General features: G+C 41.0%; 1 protein-coding gene across 1 annotated transcript in view; it reads right to left on the bottom strand.

Moving 5' to 3' along the window:
* csmd2 (CUB and Sushi multiple domains 2) overlaps window positions 1–24149 on the bottom strand; it is a 573225-nt gene that overhangs the window by 196798 nt on the left and 352278 nt on the right. Inside the window, 2 exon segments of the mRNA XM_033045391.1 lie at window positions 6441–6545; window positions 19881–19977. Coding sequence (XP_032901282.1) covers window positions 6441–6545; window positions 19881–19977 — 202 coding nt within the window.

Consider the following 24149-nt stretch of genomic DNA (forward strand, 5'->3'; position numbering starts at 1 on the left):
TATGTGGAAATTGCGTTTATTATATTGATTGCGAACAAATAAAGATGACATTTGAACATGATGTCAGGAATCAGGCAAAACACTTCTGATGAAGCAACAGTAATATCTTAATCCAGCTACAATGTGACCAGCTTTCTCTCTCCCACAGCAATAACCACTGTACAGACACACAGAAGCTTTTCCTCAGACAAATCTTCAGAGGATGACTAACAAAGTGAAAGTTATCACCCTGAGCCTTCACTATGGTAGCACAGAAAATAGTAAAGTAGCAGATTAGAGACAAGCTGAGCAAAGTACTGTCTTAGCAGTACAATTCATAAAGCAATGCATCCGTCATAAATGATTTACCAATTTCTTTTAAAATTTGCTACAATTTATTTTTCCTCACAAGGATTGTGAGGGGAAAGCGTTGATTCAGATACAGTTTCTCATTTCAAAATTAGAGCAGAAACCATTTCATGAATGCCAACCTTCATAAAAATCTGGGCAGAGAAGGCGGCATGCGTAGAGTGTAGAGAATAACAAGCAGATGTGAGTCATGCTGACAGTCAACATTATGAACAAATATGGGAAGAAAGAGGCTTCGGGTTTTCTTTCATTGATTTCCTAGGCTCGCTGATTAAATTAAAATGAAACACTGGAACCAAATAGAACTGAACAGCAGATACTTCTGGCAAAACCTGCTCATGAACTGAACCTCAGAAATCTCAACCTTGATTTTCCATAAATTAATTTTCAATTGTTAAAACATTTACAGATAATTGACACTTTTAAATACAGCTTTTAAACATTTAGGGTTATTTCAGTGTGGAATTGTAATAGATGTCTTCAGGGGGTTTTCATTCTCATTTTAATTAGCAATTGCTATCCACCCCTGTTGGTTGAACCAACTAATGCAGTAGGGAAGATAGACAGAAATGCTGGAGAAACTCAGCGGGTGAGGCAGCATCTATGGAGCGAAGGCAATAGGCAACGTTTTGGGTCGAAACCCTTCTTCAGACTTCAGTAGGGAAGGTGGCTTGTGGAATGAGACAAAGCAATAGCATTGAGGGACTTGCAAGTGTGGACAGTAATGTGAATTGATCTGCCGGGAAATGAGGAAAATTAGGCTAATGGTTAAGAAGGCCCAATTACAGGATGGAATACAAGATGAAGATTACTTTGGGGAGAGGGGGTCATATTGGTTGAGGTTACAGGTCAAGGATGCATTAAGATGCTGTGGAAGTTGGAAAGTGACAGACACAAGATAAAATGTTCTGCAGTAGAAAACATTAAGTGAAGTAGAATCACAGAATTATTACAGCACAGGACACTAATCTATCTAGTGTTGGATGTTTGCAATATAGTCAATCCAATACTACAGCCTTTTTCCCGAAGCCATGCATTTTCTTCTTTTGAGAGTAATGAATGACCAACCTTTGATAGTATGAATGCCATGTCATCACCACATACATCGTTTCTCAGATTTATTTTTGCCATCCAGTTTACACCCACATGTCTGGTGCTCAATCTTTCCACCAAGGGGGAAACATTCTCCTTATTCACTTTGTTCAGTGAATAAGTGAACACAAGTAACTCCCTTTTGCTGGGTTTGTGGTGAGAAACTAATTTACTTTGGTAATGAACAATAACTCCGCTCAAGGTTTAATAGAATATTGGCACTGTACATTTTAAGGGCACAGGGCATACAATCAAAATGGGCATCAGAAGGGAAAAAATGAAAATAGTTACAGTGGGTAATTTCGAGGAAAAAGTAGCAGTCAAAAGTAAAACATTGGTAATGTTATAACGAAGGGTGAATGCACCTATCTCTTGCCAACATCTTTGTTTTGGGCCGTATTCTTTCTCACCTCATGCTCAGTTGGAGTGCATTTCATCCATGTAATTAATTGTGTGCTGTTCCCATGAAACTGCTGAGCATTCACCTTTCCATCCTGCTGTTCTGTTGACCACACCATCATCTGCTAACCATTATTGTTCAGATGGGTGCACAGAACTCATCATGCTCTGTAATTATGTATTCAATATTCACAAGAGATACCTGCAAAAGGTTCACTTGCAAGCAGGTCTACTGTTCCTTCTTACACATTCAGACCAATAATAATCCATTATCACTTAAATAGCCTGACACCAGCTTCCTGCACCTATTTTCTATGATGCCTTTTGGCCCAACGCATCCTTGCTAACCAAGATGACTTGTCCAGAGTCACAGAGACATACAGCATGGAAGCAGGTCCTGCAGCCCCACTTGCCCATGCCAACCAAAATGCCCCTTCTACACTAATCCCACCTGCCTGCGTTTGGCCCACATTGCTCTAAACCTTTCCTGTTCAAATGTCTTTTAAATGTTGTTATAGTACCTGCCTCAACAACCTCCTCTGGCAACTTGCCCTGTATACCCATCACCCTCTGTGTGAATAACCTGCGCCCCTCAGGTTCCTATTAAATCTTTCCCCTTTCACCTTAAACATATATGCTCTGGTTCTTGATTTCCCTATTCCGGGTAAAAGACTGTGCATTCACCCTATTCCGCTCATGAGCTTATACACTTCCATAAGATCACCACCCTTCTGCACTCCTAGAAATAAAGTCGTAGCCGACTCAGCCTCTCATAGCTCAGGCCCTCAAGTTCTGGCAACATCCTCATGAATCTTCTTTGCACTCTTTCCAGCCTAAGAACATACTTCCTATAGCAGGGTGACCAAAACTGAACAAAACACTCCAACCCCCACCAACCTCTTGTACAACTGTAATGTAACATCCCAACCTCTATACTCAGTACACTGACTGATGAAACAGTCAATGAACAGAAAGCCATCTTGACCACCCTATGCAACTGTGACACTCTTTCAATGAACTATGTACCTACACTCCTAGATACTTCTGCTCTTCAACACGCCCCAGGGCCCTGCCTTTCATTTTCCACAAATGAGGACATGTGCTATTCAACCTGAAAGACACAGAACCTCAAGTGATTGAAAAATGATTAATGCAAAATGTTCTTTAAGATTACAGGGAAAAGCATAGTCTGTTTAGATCTGGTAAGGACTGAGTGTACATAACATGTGAGCTATGATTGCATCTCACATTTTATCTTCTCAGTAATGACCCTTGTCCCTTCCAAATGTAACGCAATTGGAGCTCATAAAATGTTTTCTGTGCTTGTTAGTTTGGATGCTGCACTGAAATAGCAGCTGAATATAATGTTTTTTTTTCAATTATAGTCACATACATCATATGTAGTTACAGGAGTAAAATCCAGAATTAGTCTCAAATCTACTCTGCACTGGAGCCTCCATGTCCAGTAAAAACTGCTTCTTCAATGGGTTATCTCCACATGAAATCAACAGCAAGCCTTGATGTGATGTTGATGAGCATGCAAAATGACAACCATGCAATTTATCTGCAGGCCAACTTGTATTTCAATAAAAACCCATATACCTTTAAGCTAGGTTCTATTATAATAAACAGTCACGTGCAGATACAGGGAGGCATGGCTTGGGAAAACACACCACCTCTCGAACGTGTAGCCTCCTGAAGTATGTGTGCACATCAGATGCAATGGGAGAGGGGTGACTAAGCAACAAGTTGTAAATGTGGAACAGATGGGCATGGATCACTTTGTTGTCTATGGTTGCCTAACCAATGTATGGCACTGTGTCAGTTGGTTTTTGTGTGATAAATTCATGAAAGTTGTTATTTCCTACATCTGTTCCCAACAGGAAGCCCACATAGCAATAAACAGAGTCACCATCTGTTGTCAAGAATGGCACAATGCTGCCTCCTGTGGTTAAACTGTGCAATTGCAAACACCATCTTCCCTTGTTATTCTCACCCCTTATCTCAATAAGGAAGAGGATATTTAACCTCTCCATTTCAACTCCTTTCCTCCTAAACAATGGCTAAAGTGATAAAATATTTATTACTCATCTCTCGGGTTTAAGGACTAACAATTATTTACCTACTTATCTTGAAGTCTGTAAAATCATTTGCATTTGAGTTTTGAGACAGATTTTTCCATACCAGCTGCTTGTTGAGGAGTTACAGACTGGAGGTGTATTAAAATAACTTTCTGCTAATTATACAATGTAAAAGAATGCATACATTTTATCACCCTTATTTGCTGTTTGCTATCTGTGGTCAGATAACTAACCGTTTGCTCTCAGATGAGTCTTCTTTGGCCAGGTAACTGACCATTAATCCCATAAGATTCCTCTAGAATTGCAGACCCAAGCGTATTTTTCTTCAAGTTAGAAAAAATTAAACTAACTCTTCGGAATTAGTGCCTATTTAATTAATGAACATCACCATTAAGGAAACAGATTTTTCTTTCATACATACAAATATTAGAATGGGAATGATGTTCCAAGCATAGTTGATACTCCCTCCTTGAGTAGCTTTGATTAAATCATTTCGAAGACAAAACTAAATATATTTTTCCACATGTGCAGTTTGAGTTTGTGAAACTGAATGAAAGGGAATAAATTAAGAATTTGGCATCGGAATGAATTTTTCAAATAATCCATGCTTCTAATTTAGAAGATCAAAAATTGGAGATTCAAATTTAATTGGACTCGGATCGTGACTTCAACTCAAACCATCGTCTTCAATCATTTGTACTGAATTGATGATATTTGGGAGAAATGAGGCAGGATCTGTCATATTCATCCAAATCTTTGCCACTATTCCCTCTAATAGCTTGTGCAATTTAAAGTCTCTGTATTTCCAAACCCATTTTCATCACTATTGAATAATGAAGATAACACACTTATAAAAGCTGTTCTGTTCAAATACGAATAGCAATGGGACTCCGAGAATACATTAGTTTAAAGATGCAGCATGTGTATAGCTGTCAGCAATAATTCCTAAATGCTTATTTAAAGGTCATTTAAATCCTATATGGCCACATCATTCATGAATGAGGACGAAAGTCTGCAATTGTCAACAGTACCAATCAATTTATTTTATGTATTTAACAAATGCCACGGCTAGGACTCATAAAGAAAGTTGGATGGTCAAATTTGTCCAAAGAAGGACAAATTCCAAAGATAAATATTTTTTTTTCACAAGACAGTTCCAAAATTTTTGGCGTCAGACACAAGAGAGAAAAACCAAAAGGCAGCATTAAACGACTGCAGGTAATTATGGGTCAGATGCTCCTATGGGTAGCCCAATGCTTAATGTGCTATGAGGTGCAATTGTATGTCTTGGCTGTATATATTCAATCAGGAAACTCCATGTCTATGACTTCCTTAGGCATGCAGCCACAGGGTTTGTTTGAATGATGTCTTTCTCACGAATCTACTGGAGGAAAAGAAGGTGGAACCAAATTCCCTGCCTTGATTATTGGGCCCGAATGAACGTGAGCCATTGCTAGAGACACCAGCAGTAAAGCTTCTAATGCGATGGTTATCATCTGTAAATTATTGGGTTTTTTCCCCCTTATTCCACCGCAGCTGGTTCCGATGTCATGTCATTTCATTGTTTTCGGGGGCATGTGTTGTACATGCCCACCCTCGCCTTTCCCCAAACAACCCTCTAGGGTAAATCTACCCCAGGACAACTCCAGTAGCTCAAGCTATGATTTTTGTTGTAAGCCACCACTTTAAAAGCTCCCACTAAGCTAGGAGATAGGAGAGGTGAAAGTCTGCACTAACGCACATGATTTAGGACGTTTTACGAGATTAGTAGGCACGGAGCTCCCAACTCCTGATTCTAATTCTCTTGACACATTACACAAATATGTTCTTTAGAATAATGTTTCCCCACTCCCTTACACCAAACCAATGCAGAAACTGTGCAAACAACACTATAACACACAATTTTCTGACTAAAACATTTCAAGGCCAGTTGCCTTTAAAGTTTATGTTTGGCCTATGAACCTGCTATTTGTCATTTGAGTACCATTAAAACTATGTCACAAATAACAAAATTAGAAGCCACCAAAATAAGTGTGTCAGATGGCTAAAAGGCATTGCTGACCCATAAGATGCAGGGGGATACCAAGGTTCAGTGCAAAGTATGGTCACTCCATAAAGAAGTGGGGAAATTCCAAGTGACAGGACATTTAGGTTTAAAAGTATGTAAATATGAAGACACAAGAGACTGCAGATGCTGGACACTTTATGGAATTTGACACAAAAAGCTGGAGTAATTCAGTGGGACAGACAGCATCTCTAGAGAGAAGGAATGGGTAACGATTTGGGTCGAGACCCTTCTTCAGTCTGATTATTCAGACTGAAGAAGGGTCTAGACCCGAAAGGTCACCCACTCCTTTTCTCCAGAGATGCTGCCTCTCCCGCTGAGTTACTCCAGCTTTTTGTGTCTATCTTCGGTTTGAACCAGCATCTGCAGTTCTTTCCTACACATTTCATCTTTATGGAGTTTGCCGTGTATATATATTTTTGCTATACATTGTAACATCCACTGAAAATTCTTACTTTTATATTCCAGATGAAATCCAGCTGCAGAAACGCTGATGTCAGAATAAAAATGTAAATAAAGTTGATTGGAGCTGCTGTTCAACAAATTTGGGACTGTGGTGCCTGGAAGACATGAAGCAGAGGGAATAATTGGATCAGATTAGCCAAACTGTACGTAGCTCCTTCACTTCGAGAACCCACTGTGAAATCTGAGAAAAATATAGCATAACCACAGCAAATACGCTAGCTGATGCAGAGTTTAGTTGAATATTAATTTCAACTTGCCAGTTATTAATGTGTTATATATTAATTCAGTATCCTTTCCTTCAGCATTAAGCAAGAGCTTAAAGACTCTGGCTTTTCAATTTGCAAAATAACAATTAGATTTCAACACTCAAAATCCTTTGGAATCTGCAGCACCCATGTGAAAGCGTGCTTTTTATGAACTGAGCGCATAATGTCCTCTGATTTTTGTTGCAGAAATGTGCCAAACATCACTAATAATTGAGAGTTTACTGCCTTCAATAAAAGGTGTTTTATTACTAGCTCCATCGCTGTCATGAAAAGAATTTCCATTCAGCACATTGCCATTGAAATTGGGATTTGTTGCTTGACAAAGAAGCATGGCAACGATCCAGTTCTTAAGGTATAATAATCATGAAGGCAGGCATTAAATGTGGTGGATATGTTTGTAGGATCTGAATGGACTCAACTATTTTCGCTGTATAGGGAATGGGTAGAAATGTCCCCAAGAAGATCTCAGGAAGGATAGAGAACAGAGAAACACATGGTTATGTAAGATGTTGCAGGTTATATTGTTAGTGGTAGGTTTGGAGCCATATGTGTTATTGATGAGACTACACCAGCATAGATTACAACAGGACTCAATCACAAACATGATGAAAAGCCAGAAGGGACATTTTAATATAGAGGGCACAGAAATCCAGTAGAAGTACAAAATACAAGGCAAAGTGGAGCCCGAGGAAAGCAACATAAAGTGGAGAAGCAGAACTTGGAAGCTAAGTAGAAACCTGGCTAGAGAATCAGGTCTTGGTGAAATGGCCCAGAAGGAAAGATTTTCTGTCTCTGGAGCCAATGATGAGTCGGCTGAGTCAGAGACATCACATGAGAGTCTGCCTACAGGGCTGTTCACAAACCTCAATGGCAACCATTGCAGAGGAAGAGCCTGATGTCTATTTGAACAACATGAAGGAACCAGTTCACTAGATTGTCAGGACAACACCAGGGCCATAACAAGACACCACAAACACAATGAGAATTAAGAGGTTCAGCACAGGGTGCTGTGGTGAAGTAATGCTGACTGAGTCTGGCATAGAGGAGACAGCAGACAAATTGAGAATATGTACATTCTGGGGTAATGCTCAATGTCTCCAAGATGTTTGTTAGAAATGAAATTACTCAATCACCTGAATCAGACAGAGATTAATGTAGATACTTTAACAGAGAATTTAACATTTGCAATATGGAGGGGGTTCAAAGGCTCTTAAGATCCTCCATAGGATGTCACAGCAGATAAAGGTTTACTGATGTCAGCTCAACATATTGTAGTCGGAGATAAATTGTAACTACAATGGAAAGAGCAGAAGAAAGAAGTTCCATATGTACTAGAAGTCAGGGTGTAAGACAGGGTGTATATCTAGGGCAAGAGAGAGATACAAAGATAGAGATGTGTAGGAAGTTAACTGCAGATGTGTAGGAGGAAACTGCAGATGTTGGTTTACACCAAAGATAGACACAAAATGTTGGAGTAACTCAACGGGACAGGCAGCATCTCTGGACAGAAGGAATGGGTGGCATTTCGGGTCGAGATCCTACTTCAGACTGAGAGTCAGGGAAGAGGGACACATAAAGATATGGAAGAATTAGGAGTGAAAATGAGAGATCAAAGGGGACGATGATCAAAGAAAATGTAGAATGGATCAATGTTAGCTGAGGGGAAGGTGACAATGAGGCACACAATCAGTAAAATTTCATCAGGACGACATTGAATCTAGTCAAAGAACTAGTATGGGGGAAGGACGGAGAGACGGAAAGCATCAAACATATGACTGATTTAAAAAAAAAATCATCTGTAAGCTTCATCATCTCCCTACACTTACAGTATCTGGTCTACATCAGGAAGTGGGAAATGTACTGCCATAAAAATGACATCACCAACAGAAACATGAACATCCCGCCTGTTCTGGAATATCTGGGTTCATTTAATACATTATGAAAAGTAAAGAATTGTAGCCCACCTGAGCCTTTCAGTCACAAAATCGCTCATTAACCATTACCCTTTATTTCCTGCCACAGAGCAAGTTTTTAATCCAATTCTTTTGACCCCAGTTAATTCTAAATGTTGACGCATACATCTGGCACCTAGAAGGAGGTGGTTAAGATAGTGGAATATTATGTATTCACAGATGTGAAGCCAATTAACTTGAAGCAGCAGTTGCAGAACAGCATGCTGGACCAAGATGTTCATGAGGATTACACAAGATGTACACAAAGACGACACAAGACGTTCACAAGATGGCTGGAGTGATTGCTTCAGACATTTTAAGTACAGCTTGCCATAACGAAAATTGCAGGCAAGAAGACCAAGAGATTGAGTTAAGTTATAAATGGTCACATTTATTACTTGCTTTTGTATTCTTGAAATAAATAGTTGTTTAAGATATCATTAATTTAGATTTTGTAAGTTTTGTTTTAAAATAAAAAGCAATGTATTCTAAGTATGTATGTATTAAGGGCTGATTGCCTCACATGGTATAACTTTAACTCATTGGTATTTCAACATTGCCTTCAAAATAAAGGGTGTTTTAATCTGCGCCTTTACCTCTGTTGATTGCCTTCGTAAGCAGCAACATAAAGCAGCCTGAACATACAATAGGGTCCATTTAGAAGAATAATGGCTTTCAGTGCAAGAATGATGGACATTTTAAGGAATTGTAAAGTAACATGTTCGCAGAATGCTGTAGCACTTCAAAGGGGTAAAGGTTTGCATTGATGGAATTCTGTGCATTCATCGGAGATCATGGGTGCAGATGATGGAATAAAAGAGGAAAACGGAGTCAAGTGAATCACTTCACCTTCAGATTGAGAATAAATCACCAGCAATTTCAAACTGCCTCTAAAGCATTGAACACAACTACTAGGCTTGATGACAAAACAAGGATGAAACCAATCAATAATGATTACATTTGTCATACATTTTCAGAATTTACTCATGCAAGCTCCAAGTGACGATTTTGTTTATTTCTCACAGTTGAAGTTCGGCATTTTCTTTCTTGTTATGAATGGACAACAAAATTAAAATAATATAATTCTTCATATTAAAATGAGAGTGGCACCTTGGCGCAGTGGTAGAGTTGCCGCATTACAATGCCAGAGACCAGGGTTCGATCCTGACTACGGGTGCTGTCTGTCCGGTTTTGTAAGTTCTCCCCGTGACTGTGCAGGTTTTCCACGAGAACCTCGGTTTCCTCCCACACTCCAAAGATGTACAGGTTTGTAGGTTAACTGGCTTGCTATATATGTAAAAATTATCCCTAATGTATAGGATAGTGTTAGTGTGTAGGGATCATTGGTCGGTGTGGTCTCGGTTGGCTGAAGGGCCGTGTATCTCTAAACAAAACTAAACAAACATGCTATTTTATAGTCTGAGGCTGAGTTTGTGTCTGATCTCACCCTTGATATGGTCAGTTGGAACAACTCTGCTCAGTTTTAATCAGATGGTTGCTTAAACCAACGTCTTTCTCCAAAGGGGGAGCAGCAAGCATCTTCTTGAAGCTCTCTCCTCCAACAGTATTTGCCATGATAATTAATAGTAAGATTAAACGAGAACTTACCAGTTTGAAGTTTGATCTATATTTTATGAGGAGTTACGATGAGGGATTACGTGAAGAACCCCGCCAGGACGCATGCGTGTCATTCTTCAAAGCAGCGGTGTGAAATCACAGACAACTGTAATGACTAAACATAGTAAGATTAGAGAAGAGATACCAGTTAAGTATATGATCAAGGGTGGGAGCGGAGGGCACGTAATCCCTCATCGTAACTCCTCATAAAATACAGATCAAACTTCAAACTGGTAAGTTCTCGTTTAATCTTACTATTTTACTTCGGAGTCACGTGAGTGACTACGTGAAGATTTTAAAGCTCTGTGATTTCATGCCGTGGAAACGAGTCCATGCATCACGTCTGCCTTGACTGTAGGAGGAATAGTGTTAACATAATTTGGACATGAATTCGACATTGAAATCATAAAATTTATTAACACAAATTATAACCCTTTTATGGGTTTGGATTAATTTACAGAACTTAAATTTTTTTCTGCAAATGTTCCAGATTTCATTACTGGTTTATTGTAAAATAATTGGAATGTTCTTTCCCCTGACCATCCTGCTGCTTTGAGGACTTGGTCCATGGGCACATCCAATTGTATTGCTGCCGATGTAGCTGCAGCCCTGGTGGAATGAGATTTAAAAATGTTAGTATCCACCCCAGCCTGTGTAAGCACTTGTTTCAGCCATCTCGAGATGGTCTGGACTGTCACTCTTTTGTGAGGTTGCTTGTGGCTGATCAGAAGTCCCTTCTCATTGCCTCTTAGGATTTTTGTTTTCTCTATGTATAATGACAGGTGTCTAACTATACAGAGACGGTTATCTGTAGGGTATGACCTAAATAGTATATTGAGGCCTGCTGATCCCTGTCTGTTCTGCTTTACTAGCTCGTAGATGTGGAACGTAATATTATCAGGTGAGGAAGTCATGTTGTCCAGTCTAAGTTTATGCAGTGACTGTACCCTCTGTGCCGTGATCAATGCCATTAACATGACTGTTTTTAAAGTCAGTCTGTGTAGGGACAGAGCTGATGCTGGAGACCAGTTTCTGAGCATCTTCAGGACAATGCTTACATCCCAAATTTGGGAGTAACTGGATTTTGGGGGGTTAGTATTAAAAATCCCCCTCATGAGCTTTGTTACCAGTGGGTGAGTCCCTACAGAGTAACGCTCTGTCCCTTGCCATAGGTAAGTCGACAGGGCACTTCTGGCGCTGTTGATGGCACTGTAACTGAACCCCTCATCATAGTGGAGGCCTGCCAGAAATTCCAGAACAGACGGGATGTTCATGTTTCTGTTGGTGATGTCGTTTTTATGGCAGTACATTTCCCACTTCCTGATGTAGACCAGATACTGTTTTTTAGTCGATTGTCTTTGGGCCGCCGAGATCATGTTCGCTGTTCGGTCCGTTAGTCCCAGTTGTAGAAGTGGTGTTTTTAAACTCTACAAATTAATAGGTTCAAATATTTATGGCATGGGTGGCTATCCCCTGTTACGGGATGTAGCAATAAGTCTGGTCTATGTGGGATGGTAATACATGGTTCTAACACCATGTTTTGTACCACTGGGAACCATGGTTATGTAGGCCAATCGGGTACTACCAAAATACCAGACGCAGAGTCTTGTTGTATTTTCCTTAATACCCGACTGATGAGGCAGAAAGGAGGGAATGCGTAAATAAACAATTTCCCCCAAAGCAGCGAAAATGCATCTGTCGCTGCTGCCCCAGGGTCTGGTTCCCATGAAACATAGTTTGGTATCTGGTTGTTTAGTCTGGATGCGAATAGATCGATATCTGGTGTTCCATATTTTGCTGTAATATCAGCAAATACTAATTTGTTCAACATCCAATCGGTGTTTTCATTAAATTTGCGTGACCTGGTGTCTGCCACTAAATTTAGTCTCCCTGGTAGGTAAGTGGCTGATATCCAAATATCTCTTTGGATGCACCATTGCCAAATTGAATTAGCCAGATTGTCACATGATATCGATTTGTTTCCACCCATGTGGTTAATGTATGCTACCACGGTGGTATTGTCTATTTGTAGTCGAACATGCTGGTGATATGACCCAGTACAATATGACTTTAGGCCATGGAATGCACCCAACATTTCCAAGTAGTTTATGCCCAGTGTGAGTAAGAAAGATGCCTCCTGTGCAGTCCATCTCCCTCCACAGCTGGTGATGGTATTGGTGGCTCCCCACCCAAGTGCACTGGCATCAGTTTGTAGTACCATGGAAGGGTTACTGACAATGATTGGGTTTGAACAAAGCCAGATGTTGTCTATCCACCATATTAGTTCCGTTTTAGCTTGGATTGGTAGTCTCATAGGTCTGTCAAAGTGACCTGCATTAATTTTGAGCGCTTGTATTTTTGCTCTCTGTAAGTTTGGTAATGTAGAGGTCCAAATTGTGTGGCTGGGAAAGCAGCCACTATTTTACCAATTACTTTTGCTACCAATCTGATGGATGGTTTTCTGATGTCAATGAGGTTATTGCAAGCCTCTATTAAATCTCTAGCCTTTCCATTAGGTAGTGTCACCATCATGTGAACTGAGTCAATGGTGAACCCCAAATAGTCCATAGTGGTGGACGGCGTTAGTTTAGATTTAACTGGATGGATGATAAATCCCAGTTTTTCAAATAGCTGTTTTGTGGCTGTTACAGTCTGTATGGCCAATTCCAAAGTTTTGCCCACAATGAGTATGTCATCTAAATATACCATAACCATGTGTTTACGTTTCCGTAGAAATGCTAGGGCTGGTTTAAATTTTTTTGTAAACAGCCTGGGGGCTCATGATAGACCATTTGGCAGTGCTTTATACTGCCAGGGTTGTCCCATCCAGTTGAACTTTAAGTAACATCTGTGGTCACCTCGTATAGGCACTATATAGTAAGCATCTTTTAAATCGATGCTGGCCATGAAGTAACCTTTGGAAATTAATTGTTTAGCAGTAACAAAGGTTTCCATTTTAAAGTGAATATATTGTACAAATGTATTCAATTTTGTTAGATCGATGATGATGCGACAACCACCATCTTTTTTGATTTTGGTAAAAATATTGGACACGAATTCTAATGGTTCGTGTTGAGTTATCTCAATTACACCTTTTATGTAGAGCCGCTCCAGTTCAGCTTGTGCTTCTGATTTTTCTTTATCAGAGAGCACGAACACTCGGTTCGGTATATGTTGAACTGGAGGGCTGTACTTGTGTATAAACTCTATTGTATATCCTTGGATACTGCTTAAGATGTAAGTATCGGTTGTTAACATGCTCCATGCATTCAAAAACCAGTGTAGTCTCCCCCCAACCTCCATGCTCTCCATATTTTTTAGGGAACCAGACCCACCTACCTCCATTGTTACCAGTGGCAGGTTTACTTCTTTTTGTAGTTTTTCCGCTGTTGTTGTTGCGCTGGTGTCTGGTTTTTCGGTTTGGTTGGCGTTGGGGTTCCCCGCATCTTCCAAGAAGGCCGGCCTGGGCCATGGCCTAAAAAAGACTCATGTTTGAAATACCGTGCCTTCGAGCTTTCACCAGTTCTGCTGGTGGGTGCGTAGGGATGCTGTCTTTGGCTGTAGTGGGTTTTTGTTGGTGTTCCTTTTATTAATCCCAAGGTTTTGGCTTCCTCATCGAGCTCTTTTACCTGCTTCTATAGGTTGCCTCCGAACAAGAGTATGTGTGGTTTCGTGGTCCCAGGTTTGCACAGTCCCGCGAATTTTGGGTTCAGTGTGGGTTGAATGGCACTTTTCCTGATGTTATTTATTTCATGCTGGGTGTTGCAGAATAGTGCCAGTGCATCTTGTTGATCCTGGGACATGTTCCTATCGTCCACTGTACGGGCAAATGCTGTTATCCCTGCGGTCAGTAATTTCAGTACTTTTTGCAATTTTACATCCATACTCCTGACTCCTGTTCCAATGTGTTTCCATATACAGTTGTTAACTATTGGAACGTTCAGAGATATGCAATTGCCCGGTGCCAGGTGTCTTCCTGTGGTGTCCAGTACAGCCTGCTCTTGTAACTGGTTTAGAGACATGTAGTCTATACTGGCAGCAAGCTTTGGCTCCAGATTTTGTCCAGTCTGTTCCGGTGTATAAAATTGGCCACCATGTCCGGTAAGTTCTCTTTTTCCTGCACCCCATGCACACTTGTCTTTTCTTCTGCGGACCCCTCTTCCAGGTCAGCCCAGCACTGACCCGCAGTGCTCCCCTCCGATGAGGTAGAAGCACTGTGCAGCCCTTGAAAAGGCACTGCTGTGGGTTTACCATAGGGCCCACAGTGACCCGACTCCATCTCCCGGAGTCTGTCACGTTGGAGCAAATGCTCCATACACCGCTCCATTCAGGTCCAGCGCTCTCAGTCGCTGGCCGCCCGCGGTGGTTCAAAGTCGGACTCCTCTGAGTCCACGACCTTGTTAGTTTTGTGTCTAGCCTTGCCGCCCTGCTGCGTGGATTTGGCCGGTGCGGAGGCGACATCGGGCACAGCTGATCCCACTACGGGTGATCCAAGTGCCGTTAGCTGCTGTTGCTGGCTTCCCGCTACTCCGCGGTCCTCCCTCACCAGCTTTGTCGCAGCCCTTGTCTTCTTTGTTTTCTCCATTTTCCTACCTGTAGTTGGAAATGGGAACAAAAAAGACCGCAGAGTAAACGCTTACCTGCAATTAGCGGCTTTTAAACTGCCGCCGCGGGGGAACGTCCTTCCACTGCGTCTGACGTTTCGCAATGCGTGTAGCGATATGACACGCATGCGTCCTGGCAGGGTTCTTCACGTAGTCACTCACGTGACTCCGAAGTAAAATTCACATCAGAAGGAACCTAAGGCCTTAGCCCAACTGCCAGTATGTACTAATTCAATTAAGAACTGAAAAGTCACGTTCCTTAACCTTAAAGTGGAAACAAACTTAGATTTAACAAGTGGCGGGGTTTGCAGTTTTCAAAAGTTACTAAGTCTTTTGTCATTGTTGTATAATGATGTACACTACTGGTTCAGAGAGCATTAAAATTCAGGGCAGTTATTTAGGCAAACATTTTCTATTGAAGAACATCTACAAAATTCATCTTTAAAGTTATCTAATTATTTTTGCAGATCTGCAGATTATTCTCCGGGGCAAAAATTAGATATTTACATTACATTTCATTTTCATGCAAAAATGAAAACATATTCTTCAAATGTTAAATAATTTATGGGCAACCACAGACAATTATTTCATATGAGCCTGGAATAATTCCACTATATTAAATGAACTAATATGGTATTTGTAAAATTTGAGAAGGTTTTGAATACCTAATACACTCAATGTCAAAAACGACCACAGGCATTTTATAAACTCAAGAACTAATGCCTCATACAGCATTAGAATGGATGCAGAGATATACACGTAAAATGCGGCATGAAATCGGAAAAAGTATTTGTTGGCAGATACTTCCACAGAACGACAGCAAAAATGAAGGTTTACACATTACATCCTTTGCACATTAGATTTCTTGATTAGTTCGGGTGTCAGGGGTTACGGGGAGAAGGCAGGAGAATGGGGTTAGGACGGAGAGATAGATCAGCCATAATTGAATGGCGGAGTAGACTTGATGGGTGAACGGCCTAATTCTGCTCCTATCACTTATGACGTTATGACATCCTAAAACCTTGGAGCAAAGTACTTAGCTAAACACAGCAGCGAAGTATTCTTCGTCAGTGCCTTGATCACAATATTTAAAATGGCCCTCGCATGGATTCTGGCAACCACTTTTAATCCCAATGGATAGCTGTTTTTAAATGATTGATTGCCTGATTGACTGATTGATTGAAAGAAACCACATGGAAACGGGCCATTGAGTCCATTCTACACATGGGGTAATTTACAGTGGCCAATTAACGTACAAAACCACGTCTTTGCTATGTGGAAAGTAACCAGAGCACCTGAAGGAGTTTCACTTGGTCACAGGGAGATTGTGCAAACTCCACACGGACAGCACCTGAGGCCAGGATCAAACCCAGGTCTCTGGCACTGTGAGGCAGCTGTACCACCAGAGACTTGATTCTGCAATATCTTATTAATTCATCTCCAATATCCACTGATTCCATGGTCCTTTCTGCACCATATTTTATAAAATATTTTGATTCCTTTAGAATGATTACCAATCCCTATTCCATTATACTTTTATAATCACCAGCTAAGTGTACCATTTGTACTTCACCAGCTTGACAAACATTTGCTGTCCATACCTAATTGCCTCTGAATTGAGGTTCAGAGTCATAAACAGGTCAATTCAGGATGGTAAAGTTCCTTCCCTGAAATGAACCATCTGAATACTAAACCGAACATTTCATCGATGCTCAAAGTCTTGATCAAACAGCGTGCAAACATCTCAACTGTATTTGTAATAGTAAGTTGAAAACATTGATCATAAAGTCTCTTAATCTTCTTGTTTCCTTTGAAAACCAGTTTAGACCCATTATAATGTGTGACTCTCCCATGGATTCCTTCCAATGTAGCATTTAAAGGAGAACATGCAAATTTGGACCCATGTGGGAATGAACTAAGGAAGACATAAATAATCTGCCGGAAATAGCAGGGGACCGGGAGTCAAATGAGATGGAGGAACTGAGTGAAAGCCGGGAAGTGGTGTTAGGTAAATTGAATGCATTAAAGGCCGATAAATCCCCAGGGCCAGATAGGCTGCATCCCAGAGTATTTAAGGAAGTAGCCCCAGAAATAGTGGATGCATTAGTGATAATTTTTCAAAACTCTTTAGATTCTGGAGTAGTTCCTGAGGATTGGAGGGTAGCTAATGTAACCCCACTTTTTAAAAAGGGAGGGAGAGAGAAAACGGGGAATTACAGACCAGTTAGTCTAACATCGGTAGTGGGGAAACTGCTAGAGTCAGTTATTAAAGATGGGATAGCAGCACATTTGGAAAGTGGTGAAATCAATGGACAAAGTCAGCATGGATTTACAAAAGGTAAATCATGTCTGACGAATCTTATAGAATTTTTCGAGGATGTAACTAGTAGAGTGGATAAGGGAGAACCAGTGGATGTGTTATATCTGGACGTTCAGAAGGCTTTCGACAAGGTCCCACATAAGAGATTAGTATACAAAGTTAAAGCACACGGTATAGGGGGTTCAGTATTGATGTGGATAGAGAACTGGCTGGCAAACAGGAAGCAAAGAGTAGGAGTGAACGGGTACTTTTCAGAATGGCAGGCAGTGACTAGTGGGGTACCGCAAGGCTCAGTGCTGGGACCCCAGCTATTTACAATATATATTAATGATTTGGACGAGGGAATTCAATGCAACATCTCCAAGTTTGTGGATGACACAAAGCTGGGGGGCAGTGTTAGCTGTGAGGAGGATGCTAGGAGGCTGCAAGGTGACTTGGATAGGCTGGGTGAGTGGGAAAATGCATGGCAGATGCAGTATAAGGTGGATAAATGTGAGGTTATCCACTTTGGTGGCAAAAACAGGAAAGTAGACTATTATCTAAATGGTGGCCGATTAGGAAAAGGGGAGATGCAACAAGACCTGGGTGTCATGGTACACCAGTCATTGAAAGTGGGCATGCAGGTGCAGCAGGCAGTGAAGAAAGCAAATGGTATGTTAGCATTCATAGCAAAAGGATTTGAGTATAGGAGCAGTGAGGTTCTACTGTTGTTGTACAGGGTCTTGGTGAGACCACACCTGGAATATTGCGTACAGTTTTGGTCTCCAAATCTGAGAAAATACATTCTTGCCATAGAGGGAGTGCAGAGAAGGTTCACTAGACTGATTCCTGGGATGTCAGGACTTTCATATGTAGAAAGACTGGATAGACTCGGCTTGTACTTGCTAGAATTTAGGAGATTGAGGGGGGATCTTATAGAAACTTACAAAATTCTTAAGGGGTTGGACAGGCTAGATGCAGGAAGATTGTTCCCGATGTTGGGGAAGTCCAGGACAAGGGGTCACAGTTTAAGGATAAAGGGGAAATCCTTTGGGACCGAGATGAGAAAGCATTTTTCACACAGAGAGTGGTGAATTTATGGAACTCTCTGCCACAGAAGGTAGTTGAGGCCAGTTCATTGACTATATTTAAGAGGGAGTTAGATGTGGCCCTTGTGGCTAAAGGGATCCGGGGGTATGGAGAGAAGGCGGGTACGGGATACTGACTTGGATGATCAGCCATGATCATATTGAATGGCGGTGCAGGCTTGAAGGGCTGAATGGCGTACTCCTGCACCTATTTTCTATGAATCTATGAAAACTAGTGACCATCCCAAAATAAGAAGGATTCTTTTGGTTTGCACTTGGGTAACTTCAGTTCCTAAACAAAAAAGAAGACAATGAGGAGAAGGAAATTGAAATGACATGTCTTCACTTCACTGAATTGTGAAATTATGTTTTGTATTTCTAGGAAGGGAAGAGTTATAGAGTGACTAGTCTTTACTAAAGTGCAACCATGCTAAGCAATCTCATTTTTCTTTACCAATCCTTAAAGAGTGAAAGGGGAATCTATTAAGAGGGCAATCCAGCTGATATTCGTCTTAGATCCCGCATTTAGAGCTTTCCAGATCAGTAAATTGCAGGAGCCTAAAAAATGAGGTTCAGTAACTTTCCTTAGTTTAGTTTAAAGATAGATGAAGGAAACAGGCCCTTTGGCCCGTCGAGTTCATGCCAACCATCAATCACCCATTCACACTAGGTCTATGTTATACTGCTTTCTTATCCACCCTACATATTAGGAGCAGCCAATTAACCTACAAACCCCCACGTCTTAGAGATGTGTGAGGAAAGCGGAGTACCTGACACATACCTAATAAAATGGTCATCTGCCCCTCAAGCTCACTTTACCATTTAATAAGATCATGGCTGCACTCCTAGCTCAAACACCATTTTCCTGCCTTATCTTTATCCATATTTTCATTGCACCTGTTCCTCATCGAATTTGTTCAAATGAAAATAAGCTCAAATTGACTTGACGATCTCTAAAAATATAATGCTCTGAGTGTAATCAATACTTGAATAATTCATTCACGGCCATCTAGGGGCAGAGAATTCCAAAGATTCCCTGGCCTTTGAGCAAAGAGGTTTCCTTTAATTTTGTTCGGAAATGTCCTACTACACATTTTAAAAGTGTGACTGCAAGTTCTAGACTTCTTACCCAGGGGAAAACATCCTCTCACACCCATATCGTATTGACGTGCATAACTAGAAATTAGGACAAAAAGTTTGAAAATTGGCTCTGTGGCAGAGTTTGAGGTCATAAGGTAATAAGTGATAGGAGCAGAATTAGGCCATTTGGTCCATCAAGTCTATTCCGCCATTCAATCATGGCTGATCTATCTCTCCCTTCTAACCCCATTCTCCTGCCTTCTCTCCATAACCTCTGACACCCGCTTAGTTTAGTTTATTGTCACATGTACCAAGGTACAGCTTTTGTTGTGTACTAACCAGTCAGCGGAAAGACAACTCATGATTATAATGGAGCCAACCACATATAAGTTGCAAATAAGTAGTTAATTTCCCAGTTTTTAAATTCTTGGTAATATTAACAAAAAAGAGCTATGGTTGATCTGTTTTAAAAATTGAAGTGGTTTCCTATTAATATTTTAACTTGCATGATGAGATCAAATTACCTGAAAAGCTGCCAAGCATCGTTGCTGTAATATCTCCACCGTCAAAGACCTCCAATGAGTCCCAGTTATGTTCTGTGGCAAAGCTGATAATTTGAATCTGAAACCCCAATTACATATTATTAGTGAATTGAAAACGGTCCTTCAATATTTGATTAATACAAGCATATCAGTCTGTGAGACAACGTATACAAGACAAAGTGAATCCTTACAGAGGAATTTGGGAAATCTCATTTCAAGCCCTTGGCAGAAACAAAGCTATAGTATAAAACTGAGCCAGATGGCACTAAATTGTTCACCTCATTTAAAAGAACCACAGGGTTGATGACTACATGAAATGGATATCCCAGATTTCTGAGTTAATGGAGGGCTGTCTGAAATACTGCTTAAGGTACATTATTGTAACAAAGCACACAAAGTTTAAGACATACATTCCTAACTTGCATTGGAATACACTGCAATTACTGTGTTTGTTTGTGCAATATTCGACAATGGGGAGTGATCTGGCAGGAATGATCATACGTCTCTTCAAAAGCTAGACTTGATACATTTTTTATAACAACCATTGCTCTGATGATTACACTTCTGCCAGTAAATCAGAAGGTTTGGGTTTTAAGATCCACTCAAGGGACCTGAATATGAAAATCTTCAGTTCCATCCCAGTGCCGTATTGAGGAAATGCAACGCGGTCGATGATGATTCTGCTCATATTAAATACTCACACTGATGTTGCATTTTCAGGTGAACTTATAAGAGTTCCCTGTGCTATTTTGAAGAGCCGAAGAATTATAGTGAGTACCCTACTCAATATTTATCATTTAGATCGCACATGAGGATAGGTGGTTCTGCTGCAAGTAAGAATTTAATTGTTCCATTTCGGGACATGTGACAATAAAACACTCTTAACGCTACACTCTTGACACTTGAGATTCTATAGTCACTATCACATAAATGTGTTGGGTGCTTCCTGCACATGAATTACACTACACTGTGCAAAAATTGGCTACAGCGTCTTAGAATAAGAAGAGTCATTTTATTTTTCTTAGTGTAAACAAAATCAGTTCCCACTGTGAAATCATTCAGAGAGTCATACAGAACAGTAAAGACCCTTCAGCCCATTGAGTCCTTGCTGATACTCAGCACACATTGACACTACTCCTACAGTAATTTTATTCTTCCCAACATGCCCATTAATGGGCCCAGATTCCGCCACTCACCAGGAGAGGAGCGGGAATTTACACACGCCAAACATGCATCCGACCCTTCAATTCTACATGTCATCATGATGATACTCAATGAACAGGTAACTCTGGTAGTAATCTGTCAGTACTCTTCTGTCCACTGTCTTCAACCAAGGAGCAAGGGGTGCACCAAAATAATAAGCACATTTATGGCATGTAAATCACTTCACCAATTTCCTTGCTGCACTTGATGAGAGGGACGGGCTATATAGCAGGCAGTTAAAAAGACTGATGGTCTTTGCTCTGGATGAGGTGCTAAACTGAGGCCTGAAAAAGGGTCTTGACCAAACCATCACTTATTCCTTCTCTCCAGAAATGCTGCCTGCCCTGCTGAGTCACTTTGTGTCTATCTTCGGCTTAAACCAGCATCTGCACTTCTTCATTCCCTTGGCACCATTCTGAAAAAGGGAAACGGATATTCATCGAAATCCAGTCAATATTTATCGCTAAATCAACTCTGAGGCAGAATCGTCTTGCTGTTTGTGGAAGGTAGACACAAAGAGATAGCCACTGTTTATGGAGCCTTGCTGTGCATAAATTGGCTGCAGCTCTTTGTTCATTGCAATATTAACTGCACTTGGAATCACAAAATCAATAGTACAGAAACAGTGACCTTGTTGTTCAGGTCGACTACGATGCCTATTAAAGCTCATCCCATTTACCCGCACCTGTCCAACTGCAAGAACATCATTGGCTGCAAAGCGCATTGGGATATCCCATGGCTATGAAAAGCACATTAAATGTGCAAGTCTTTCTGTCTATTCGTACTGGGAGTCTGACCAACTTAGTAATCACTCTGTATGTTTACAGCAGCATTAATAAAACCAACATATATTTTTAATAAAACGTCTCTGGTAGAATAAACAACCCCTGCAGCTGAAAATACAAACAGTGAATGACTTGGTATCGTCAGTAGTTTTGAATCAATGCATGCCCTTTAAACTACTGTGTTCTGCAATATATTTTGGCTTAGCATTTGCTCCAATTAATATAGCCTTTATGTGACACATTTTAAAGACATTTGCAGATAGCTGAACTACAGCCTTTACAATCCACTAATCTCCCTAATGGTAGACTATTAAATAATAAACGACTGATGTGGAGGAAATGAAAATAAACTGTTCAATTACTGTTACTTAACCTGAATTCCTTAGGCCCCACCAACTTTCTAATGCAGGATAATTACACAACAGATGATTCTATATCTTCATCTGGGAGTATATTCTGTAGCTGAGGGTGGTGAATCTGTGGAATTAATTGCCACGAATATCTGCGGGAGGCCAAAGCAATGGATATTTTGAAGGCAGAGATAGATAGATTCTTAATTAGAACAGGTGTCAGAGGTTATGTGGAGAAGGCAGGAGAATGGGGGGAGAGATGGATCAGTCATGATTGAATGATGGAGTAGACTCGATGGGCCGAATGGCCTAATTCTGCTCCTATCACTTATGAACATATGCTACGGCTTATTCCTGCTGTGCATGCTTCACCTTTCAGTCAACACACCAACCACATTGATCTTCAGTTGCACCGAAGGATGGGCCAGGCTGCCCTGTGGCCAGCAGTGGGGGATGGTATCAGAGGACGGGAAGAGGAACAAGGGGAAATAGCAAAGATGGGTTTTGGAAGGCAGGGATGATGAGGAAAATTAGGGTGAGAAGAAAGGAGGAATGGGATTGGGATGCAGGGGAGTAGGGGTGATGAATGGACAAGGATGTGATCATGGATGTTTCTGCTGTGTGACGGTATAGGTTGGAACTGGTGATAGATCAGAACTCATCTGGCGAGTGGGGTATAGGGGGACGTATAATGGGACGGGCAGCAAAGGACAGGGGAACGCGGAGTCAAGACGATTGATGGAACACTCTAGCTGGAGATTGGGGGCTGCCGATAGACTGAATGTGTTTTTTATTTAGGTGTAATATTGTTACGTGTACCAAGGTGCAGTGAAAAGCTTTGTTTTGCATGCTGTCCAATTAGAACAGATAATACTAATATACAATCAAATCAAACAATAGATAGAATAGAGAAGAAAATACAGAGTGTAGAATATGGTTCTCCGCATTGGAATGCAAGAGCACAATGGACAAAGTCCAATGTCTGCAATGTGGGGGGGGGGGGGGGGTGGGGGGGGGGGGGGGGGGGGGGGAGGGGAGGGGTTGGAGGGGAGGGGTTAGAGGTGAATTGGACAGTATCCTGGTTTATAGAAAAACTGTTCTGAAGGGCGGAAGATGTTCCTGAATCTGGTGATGTGAGCTTTCAAACCTGTGTATCTTCTGCCAGATAGGAGCAGGAAGAAGAAAGAATGACCAGGGTGGGACAAGTCTTTGATTATATCAGCTGCTTTTCTGAGGCAGCGTGCAGTGTAGGTTAATTTGATAGTCATAAAGGCACACTAAAAAACATCCAAATAAAGTCAAATAATTAAAAATCACTTGCCTTAGTCTGTAACCACCATTCCCTTTCAATTGAAATGCATTTGAAGAGTCTCTTGCCCAGAGTAGGGGAATCGAGAACCAGATGACATAGGTTTAAGGTGAGGGGGGAAAGGTTTAATAGGAACATGAGGGGTAACCTTTTCACAGAAAGTGTGGGAGGTGTATGGAACAAGCTGCCGGGGGAGGTATTTGAGGCAGGTACTATTGCAACTTCTAAGAAACAATTAGACAGGTACATTGATAGGACAGGTTTAGAGGGATATGAACCAAATGCAGGCTGGTGGGACTAGAGTAGATGGGAAGTTGGGCTCAAGGGCCTATTTCCATGCTGTAAAAGTGCTGCTTGAAAAGATTACAGTGAGAAGTGGGCAATAAAATCACTGCAGTGTGTGCTCCCACACTGACCTTCATGTGGAGCGAGGGTGTAGTCAAGGTAATGGATGTCAACGCAGTCAGTTTCCTGCTTCACAAAATCCAAATCAATAAACAAGTCTATGCTGTGACTTCAATTTACACGCACAAACATGAAACTTGGGAGAGAGCTGCAAGGTTTTTGTTTACACTCTGGAGAGAAGCAAAATATATCCAGGATG

Source organism: Amblyraja radiata, chromosome 27 (genome assembly GCF_010909765.2).
Source record: "Amblyraja radiata isolate CabotCenter1 chromosome 27, sAmbRad1.1.pri, whole genome shotgun sequence".
In the NCBI taxonomy this organism is placed as follows: Eukaryota; Metazoa; Chordata; class Chondrichthyes; order Rajiformes; family Rajidae; genus Amblyraja; species Amblyraja radiata.